This window comes from Adiantum capillus-veneris, chromosome 10, assembly GCF_014529385.1.
Source record: "Adiantum capillus-veneris isolate H3 chromosome 10, ASM1452938v2, whole genome shotgun sequence".
NCBI classification, from domain to species: domain Eukaryota; kingdom Viridiplantae; phylum Streptophyta; class Polypodiopsida; order Polypodiales; family Pteridaceae; genus Adiantum; species Adiantum capillus-veneris.
In genome coordinates, this window is record NC_140940.1 from 30460784 (window position 1) to 30470359 (window position 9576).

The 9576-nt window shown below is 42.4% G+C and overlaps 1 protein-coding gene across 1 annotated transcript; it reads right to left on the reverse strand.

Annotated features, from left to right (window-relative positions):
• Positions 1-6204: 6204 nt before the first annotated feature.
• Positions 6205-9197, reverse strand: LOC147448636 (pentatricopeptide repeat-containing protein At3g53360, mitochondrial-like). The gene has a single exon (XM_086521187.1). The coding sequence runs from the start codon at positions 9057-9059 to the stop codon at positions 6390-6392; it is 2670 nt and encodes an 889-aa protein (XP_086377313.1). The 5' UTR covers positions 9060-9197; the 3' UTR covers positions 6205-6389.
• Positions 9198-9576: the final 379 nt, after the last annotated feature.

Below are 9576 nucleotides of genomic sequence, written 5' to 3' on the forward strand. Positions count from 1 at the left end.
ACATCTTTAAGCTTCCATTCATTTCCGTTAGCAGTTTTGAAAGAAACTGTAGCTTTGCCGACAATCTCACAAGCTTCATCATCTCCCAAGTATACATACCCAAAATTACCTTTGGTGTAGTCTTGGAAATGTTGCTTGTGTGGTGTCGCATGGAATGAAGCCCCGGAATCTACTATTCAGGAATTAGACACATTGTCTAATGAGAGAATTAGAGCATCTTGCTCTACTTTACCTGCCACATTGGCCTCCGATGTTGGCTTGTTGTCTTGAGACTCTGTCTCCTTCTTCTTCTTGGACCAGCAATCCTTCTTGACGTGGCCCTTCTTGGCGCAGTTTCAACATTCAAGAACTAACTTTGTGCGTGACTTGCTCCGCCTTGAGCGATCACAACCCTTTTGGTTTTTGAACCTCTCCTTAAGCCTTCCTCTTGTTTCCACTGATAGTGCAGCACTTGATGATTCTCCTGTGCTTCTCCTTCGCATTTCCTCACTTAGGAGAACACCCACAACATCATCAAACTTAAGAGTATTTGTGCCAGAGATAGAATTACTTACAGCCATCACAAGGCTGTCCCAACTATCCGGTAGAGATGATAGTATAAGGAGAGCTCGCACTTCGTCATCGAAATTGATTTTCACTGATCGAAGTTGACTTATGTTTGTGTTAAAGCCATTTAGGTGTTCTGCAACTGAACCATTCTCTGCCATCTTTAGATTGAACAAGCGCTTCATAAGAAATACCTTATTGGATGCCGATGGTTTCTCGTAGAAGGCGTCAGTGACTTCATCAAGTCCTCCGTGGTCTTCATCTCCGAAACATTGAAGGCCACCGTTGACGTCAAGTTTAACCGGATTGTTCCCAGTGCCTTTCGATCAAGGACAATCCATGCTTCATCTGCCATTGTTGCGGGCTTCTTCGCAAGACCGCCTAGTGGCAAATAGAGGTCCTTCTGGTAGAGATAGTCTTCAATCTTCATCTTCCAATGTTGGTAGTTTTTTCCGTTGAACTTCTCAATCTTGAGCTTCCCTTCCTCCGCCATAGCTCCCACTCAATTCAAGGAATCCTTTCCTTGAGATAATTTAGCTACGAGCAAACCTTGCTCTGATACCAGTTGTTAGGAAATAAGACGTAGCTAAATAGATAATTGAGTAGATTACTTAATAGAGAGAGACAGATTTATATACACGAGATTATAGAGTAGAGAGAGAGAGAGAGAGAGAGAGTACACACGATATATGTGGTTCACCCAATGTGGGCTACGTCCACGGGAAAGCAGCCACTCAATGGCTTTAGTACTTCAAAACAAGAAGTAGTTTACAAAGGGATTATACCCTTAATGGAGCTCCCGCCTTGCTTCACTCTCACCACCTCACACTCACCTTGTTGCATCAACTTCACACTATGAAATGTGTGTAGAAATGGCCTCCTTTTATAAGCCAAAAGGGCTGCCCTCTCTTATGAGAGACAGCCATGTGTAGACGCCCTTATGCGAATAAGTCCAAATCGGACCCTCGAATCCGCCCATGTGTGGCCGCCCTTGAGAAGACAAGTCCGCTTTTGAATTCGGCCACCGGCCATTGAATTCGGCCACCGGCCACCGGCCATTGACTTCCGACCACCTGCCACCGGCCATTGACTTCCGACCACCGGCCATCGGCCATTGACTACCAGCCACCGGCCAACCGACCGGTTGTTTTCCGACCACTTTTCGGCTACCGTCCGGCCATAATTTTCCGGCGAAAAAGAATATTCCGGCGAAAAAAAAGTCTCGGGGGCCTCCGCCCCCGAGGCCTTTAAAGTTGCCCCTGATTTTTGTCCGTGAAAATTTTGGTTTCCGGTGAGTGATTTTCCTTTACGCACGATGGCTTCTCCTCATAATGGGGGCCTTACAAATGTGCGCTTTTACCACAAAAAATTACAAGGGTAAATCAGACTCCATACTTAACATCGATTTCTTGCCTTTACTTCCTTAGATTGAAGTTTCCTTAGGCTAGAGAGTATTAGTTACGATGATAGGAGACACACTCCAAGTCTTACCATTTGGAATTTGCCTCATTAAGAGGCCATGCTCTTGCATATAGTGCAATCTAGGATAAAATAGGAGAGCTCATGATTTTTTCAAAGTAAGAAGAAATCACATCATGAGACCAATCTTTGAGCTTTCTCTTGATATAGACTTTCTTTGCACAATTTTGTGGGATAGTCATAGCCTCCACAAAGTAGGGATAAATATGCATGTGGACTTGCACTGGACTTTGAGTGGAAGGATTGCTAGCTTAGGCTTTGATGAGAAGTGCATAACAAGATCTTTAATAAAGTGTATGTGTTTCCTTGGATGCATTTTAGATTTCTTCAAAATGGTAGGGAGACGTTCCTATTATCTTGCCCTAACCACACCATCAAAAGAGTAGTTAAATAGTTAAAAATTAACCTTACTTTTAGGCCAAATGGTCACCCTAGATGATCCAACTAGAGGAACAAGAGTATACTTTGGCCATTTTTCATCAAGGAGGATGGCTTCTTGACAATTGTAATCCTAAGTTACATACCTCTTTCCAAATAAAGGAGCATAAAGCTCATGCTTTAATGGCCCCTCTAGAAATCATGACACAAATCTCTCTTTAGGTTGGCATCTCATTAACCAGACGTTTGGCTATGTATTGCTTCAAGCTTGTAATACTCTCCCTCATTGAATAGTCTCTTTTGCTTGAAGCATGAGATCTTTGTGAGTGTGTTGTGATGGACTCCCATTTTGGCGGTGAGATTCTATAAAGCATTTGGTTAGGGTGTCACAATCATGTCGTGTACTAGTCTTAAGCATTTCAAAACCAGTCCAATGCTCCTCTCTATAGGGTGAGACCAAATACTTGGACCATGCCATGTACTATTCTTAAGCATTTTGAAACCATTCCAATGCTTCTTTCTATAGGGTGAGACCAAATACTTGGATCATGATGTTTGCACCACGTTCTCTCTCAACATAGACCACTTGTTGTAAATAGGCCATACAATCATATAAATCACTCATTTCATCATTTCCCCCCCTCAATCTTGCTAGATTGGATGGCCTAACTTGATTGTGTTGCATATTGATAGGCCTATTGTGATGCATATTGATAGGTCTATTGTGTGTTTTTCCAACCATTGTGTATGTGAACCTGTCAAAGTATGGTCATGGCAGCCATTTATTGGCTAAGTGACCATCATTCCTTTCATAGCTATAGGTCCATAGGGATTGGGGAGGAAGATCTTTACATTTGATGTTCACCTTTAGATCTTTTTTGAGTACATAGACATCCTTCAAACTCGAATGGTACTTTGATGTTCTGTTTTCCATTATGCTTCATGGTTCTTGTAGTAACCAATTAGAGGTCTTTTCTTCATCGTATTTTTTGGTTAGAGACATATTTTTTTCCATTGTATAAGGAGGAAATACCTTGAATGTAATAGCCCATGTTCTAGTGTCCCTTGCATGTTTTCTTGCTCCAAGTGATTAAACTTGAAAAATGGGTACTGCAATGTATGCTTACTCGACACCCCATCAATCATAATAGACCAATTCCACATATCTAACTCCCCTACACATGCATAAAATTGAGTGTGAGGTATAGCAACCATATTTACTCAAGTTTCAAGGTGTCACACAAAGGCACATTCTTTTAGATCCTAATAGAATTTGAATTTTCAATCATGTACAAAGAATCTATGAACCTGAAAAGAAGAAAAAAATCACCAAGCTCTGAGTGAGTGAGGTATACCTCCTAAGCATGTTTGTCCATAGTTTGGTGCTCCACATGAAACTTTGTAGGCCTCCCATTTTGTATATAAGTGTGCCTTTGCACTTGCTTGCTTGTTGAGTACTCATTGGATCCTACACCATAAACATTGTCATGATTATTATCTATTTTAGGGCTACCAATTTGTTGATGGTCTTGCCTTTGGGAAACCTAGGCATAGGCAGAGAATGCCCTTGAGTTGTGCAAAGAACCCCAGGTCCTCGTTCAACATCTACATGCCCAATCCCATCTTGGTCTTTGAGCACTATATTTCTCATGGTTTTGTTGTTTCTAATGGCTCTTGAAGTAGCCAACTTGCATTGAGTCCGTTTTGTTTATTTTGGTCGTTTTTAGAACTTGAAAGGATGTACCACACCTGGTTTGGTCATCCACAAGAGCATTACATCCCAAGTTTGTCAAAGTACTTAGATATAAGGGTTGTAGCAAGAGCGCTTGTAGCCCGCTCCCTGTTCCCTTAGTCTACGGAGTTTGGGTAGGATGAAGTTAAAATTGACAGAGATTATAGTGGATAAGCTAAGCATGTAATTAGCAAGCTTAATGCAATGCTACAAACTAATCAAAGAGAGAGTGTGGAGATACAAAGAACACAATAGATTACTATACATTAAATTGTTTGTACATTGGGTGCTCTTTCGTAGAGCTAAAAGAAAGCACGAAAGGTGGCATACATGCATAACACAATAGGTGGCTATTTCTAAAACTTACATATCATGGTTGATTAGTCGCTTTCTGCATAGGTTACCACATGAGATAGATCACATGACTAGGTCCACAACTTTCCACATAGGTTTTCACATGGGATAGATCACATGGCTAAGTCCACGTAATGTCCATATATTTAGAGGGTGTTCTCTCTCTCTCTCTCTCTCTCTCTCTCTCTCTCTCTCTCTCTCACTCACACACACACACACACACACACACACACACACACACAGGGTGCAACAAAGCTCACACCCGACAAAGTCTGTCTAGAAACACGACCAAAATTTAAAAATATCAGTTTTAGACACCCCTTACTTCATTTAAAAAATTTGACTTCTTGAACAACGTTTTGTTTTTTAAAACCCACTCTAACTCATAAGTGTAGCATAGCTAACATTTAAAGCGGTCTCCCCTCAAAGGGCGAAGCTCTTTTTCTCTCCATTTTGATTAAAAAGGATTTTGCAATTCGAGCCTACATGTGAAAATTATATATGTCCATTTTAGTACATTATCTTTTCGACTCAACCCTTATATCCTTTCTAAATGTTCATCATTTTATGCACACACATTGAGTCTAAAGGACGTAGGGGTTGTCCAAGAAGACTATGAGTGGACATCAAAGTTATGTATGTAAACAAACTGCATCCAAGGCATCCATCCACATCAGAGCTAGGTCCACAACTTTTCACATAGGTTTCCACATGGGATAGATCGAATGGCTAGGTCCACATAAGTGGCCACATAGGTAGAGATTGTTCTCTCTCTCTCTCTCTCTCTCTCTCTCTCTCTCTCTCTCTCTCTCTCACATACACACACACACACACACACACAAGGTGCAACAAAGCTCACACCCAACAAACTTCCCCTTGTGAGTTTTGTCACACTCACAAAACAAACTAGTGGCATGGAACGCAATACACATGCCTCCCCTTAAAAACAATTGTGCCTATCAAGAAGAATGTTTGGAAAGATGTTCGAGCTTAGTATATTTCTTGCTAGCCTAAAAGATCATCACACTCTGGATGGTGCCTATGTTCAATACTTATCAACTGGAATGGTAAACTTGGAAGATTTGCTACTTGGGAGCGTTCTCTCTTTGAAAGATATATTTTCCACTTTATCAAAAGGACATGAAGGAACCTAAAAGGGAAAGGTATGTTATGTCCATGTCTTAGGAGTGAGGACCCAATTGGCCAACATCAAAAGTCCTTGGAGATCTAAGCTGATACAAATTGTGCCTATCAAGAAGAATGTTTGGAAGATGTCCAAACTAAGCATATTTCTCGCTAGCCTAAAGGATTGTCACACTCTGCATGGTGCCTATGTTCAATACTTATCAATAAACGTGAAAGATTTGCTACTTTGGTGCGTTTCCCAAAGCGAGCACCCAATCTAGGACACTTGGTGGTCAGCAGATGGGTGCCCAATGCTCAGATAAATGTCATTGGGAACATGACCAATGGTCACCTATAAAAGAAGGTCAAGGCCTCCCTTGTAACTACTATCACCGATGACGACATTCAAGTCAACAGTCCGTGAGGCTATGGTTGCGCTGGGTAACCTCAATTTCGGTGGTATGGGACACTCGGTCTTATGGGTGCATGTCTATGTCCTCAATGGTTGGCCTAGCTAGAGCATGCTGTCAAATGGTGGCTACAATGGGTGGTTCATCCCACAGATGTTCATAGGTGAGCCAGGTAGCTGGTTGATTCTTCCTTAGAAAACTTTTCATTTGGGGTTGCACAAGAAAGGGTAGAAGGTCCATTTAGGGTTAGTGAAACAATAAGAGTGGAAAAAACAATCAGCCAATGGTCCAATGGGAGATGCACTTTAGCAGCAGCAAAGTCCCTAAACACACTTACTGCTCAGCTAGCTCTCGTTCAAAGCTTGCTAGCATCCCGCTCCAGTACAAAGAGTGGCATGAATGTTTGAAAGAACAACATAAGGGCCTGTCATGCTGGAATTCAATTCCATGGCTTCCTCTGCCACTTGCTCTCCTTGCAAAACATCTAATGGTTCTCGGCATGCACCAAGCAGTGAAAGATATGGCACCGTGTTGGGCTGGAAGGGCATATCACCAATCAGATTGTCTGCCTGATGAATCTGCCCAGCTCTTCCCAAGAGGTCAATAATTGAAACGTAATGATTCACCTCTGGTGAGATGTTGTAAGTCTTCACCATAGAAGTAAAGCACTCAATACCATGATGAAACAAACCAGCATGACTACATGCATTGATGACATTGGAAAATGTAATTTCATTTGGAGTCACTCCATCTTGTTGCATTTGGTTGAAAACTTGCATCGCCTCTTTCGCTTGCCCATTTTGAGCATATGCTAAGATAGCGGCAGTCCAAGATACAACATCATGTTGATGCATATTATTAAAAACAATCAAAGCATCGTTAACACTGCCACACTTGCCATAAAAGCTCATCATGGCCGTTGCCACCTTAGAATCTTTCAAAAGACCTGACTCTAGCATACGGCAGTGAAGTTGCTTGCCCTCGAATAAAGCCAGCTGCCTAGAACATGCATGAATAACACTAAGAAAAGTGACACCATCCGGTGTAATTCCTTCCCAAATCATCTGGTCGAAAAACAAATAAACATCTTGGAGGCTACAATGATGGGCATACGCTGCTACCATAGCATTCCACGAGACAATATCTCTCTCTTCCATTTTGTCAAATGCCATACGCGCACACTTCATATTGCCACATTTACCATACATGGTGATGATAGTGTTACCAACGGTGACATCAGAGCCCAAACCCGAATTCAAAGAGAGGTGGCACACCTGTTGGGCTTCTGATGCAGTTTCTGCCGAAGAAACTGAAGCAAGAACACTGGTGAAGGTGACGTTGTTGGGCTTAATTCCTTTCAATTGCATCTTTTTATACAATTGTAATGCCTCTTTTCCCTGCCTGTGCCGAGCATATGCGGTTATTAAGGCAGTCCAAGAAATGACATTGTGTTCAAGAATCATATCGAAAGCCTTTTGTGCATCCTGTAGCATGCTAAACTTGCTATACATGTTAATTAGAGCTGTGCTGACAATTACCTCTACCTCGCAACATTCAATAACCATAGCATGAATATGTTTTCCTTCATCTATAGCAAAATGACTTGCACACACATCACACATGCTCACAAATGTGAACAAGTTCGGTGAAATGGATCTGGTTGACATTTGAGTAAACAGCCCAAATGCATTAACACCATCTTCGTGGCAACTGCTTGCCGAAATTATAGAATTCCATGAAAAAACATCTGGTTTTGGCATCTTATAAAAAATGTATCGAGCATCTTGCAAACTGCAACACTTGCCATACATACATATTAGACCGTTTTGAATGGCATGTTCACCATCACATCCATTGTCAATAATTTGAGCATGTACTAGTTTTCCTTGTTCAAAGTTTCCCGAGCTAGCACAAGCATCGAGCACACTGATGAAAGTCACCTGATTTGGGTGTACCCCAGCTTGAAGCATCCAATGATAATACTCCAGGGCCAACTCGCAATAATTGCTCTGTGTGTAAGCTGTAATTATAGTGGTCCATGTGCATACATTTTTTCCTTGCATTACATTCAATATCACAGAGATCCTTGCTAATCTGCCACACTTTCCATACATGTTGAGGACAGCATTGCCGACAGAGACATCCAACTTCAAAGTAGACCTAAAGATGCAGGCAAGAATCCGCTCACCTTCAGCAAGCTTTTCTTCAGAGGTGCAACCGGCAAATATACTGACCAAAGTGGTATTATCATGCAGGATTCCTTCACTTTGCATTTTATGATAAATTTCTAAAGCTCTATCACTTTGGTTTTGCTGAGAAAGATGAGAAATCATGGTATTCCATGTGATCACATTGCGTACATCCATTGCAGAGAAAACTTCCCAAGCATCTTCAGGGGAACCACATTTACCATACATGTTTAATATGGAAGTGGCCGCCACAACATCAGCTTCCAGCATACTCTCTGCAATAAAACTATGTACAAGTCTGCCCATACTAAGGTCAGCTTGAAAAGCGCATGCCCCAAGCACATTAATGTAGGTAACGTTATTTGGAACCATTGGCCCTTCATTGAGCAATGCCACGAAAAGGTGAATGGTTTTTTCAGAGAGGCCACGATCTGCATACACTGATAACATGGCATTCCATGCGCTGATGTCCTTCGTGGGTATTTCATTAAAGACATTCCATGCAGCTTCCAAGCTGCCGCAACGCCCATACATGTTAAACAGAGAGGTACCCAAAATGACATGAGAGCGAAATGAGCAGGTTTGAGTGCAAGCATGGATGCGCTTGCCATAAATAGCGTGGGATGGATGGCTAACAAGGGACGACAGGGTGAGGATGAAAGAGACTCTGTTGGGCAGAACGCCTTGTTGCTGCATGTCCTGAAAAAGGTGGAGGACAAAAAGTCCCTGTAGTCCATGACGACCATAAGCTGCGAGGAGAGAGTTCCAAGAGAGGACGCTGCGCTGATTGGCCTGCGTAAACGATGAGAGGGCGCTACTCAGGAAAGCTTCCTGCTTGCTAAACATCTGTGATTCCCCTCCGCTCCTCCATCGCTGGCACCTCCCTCTCACTTCCACAGTATAGTCATTGACAATCAGCAAATAAAAGCTCCTGGGTCCTGGAATGCGGCTCTCTCTCTCTCTCTCTCTCTCTCTCTCTCGCGTGTAGAGTTAAAACTCAGCTTGCCACATGACTAAGTAACAAGGGGTTTTAAACGAACCCAAGCGACGGGATGGTGGGTGGGAGGGGAGGAACGACGGTTAAAAAGTCAACCCCGAGATGCGAGCACGATTGGAACGCTCTATCCAAGTGCACGCGAGCGTTTGGTTGTCCAAAGGGGAAAAACAAAAAACATATAAAGTAAACCAAAATGTTGAAAAGTAAACTCAGACACATCCGGATGGTTAAGCAAAGTTTTGTGTTTCGTGCCTACTTTCCTCGCGTCGATCCCATGGCCCACACTTCCTTCAATACCCCATGTTACTTAGTCCTTGAGGGGTCTCTTGGGATGACGTTGTTCTCTTCTCTCTTTACACCCATGAG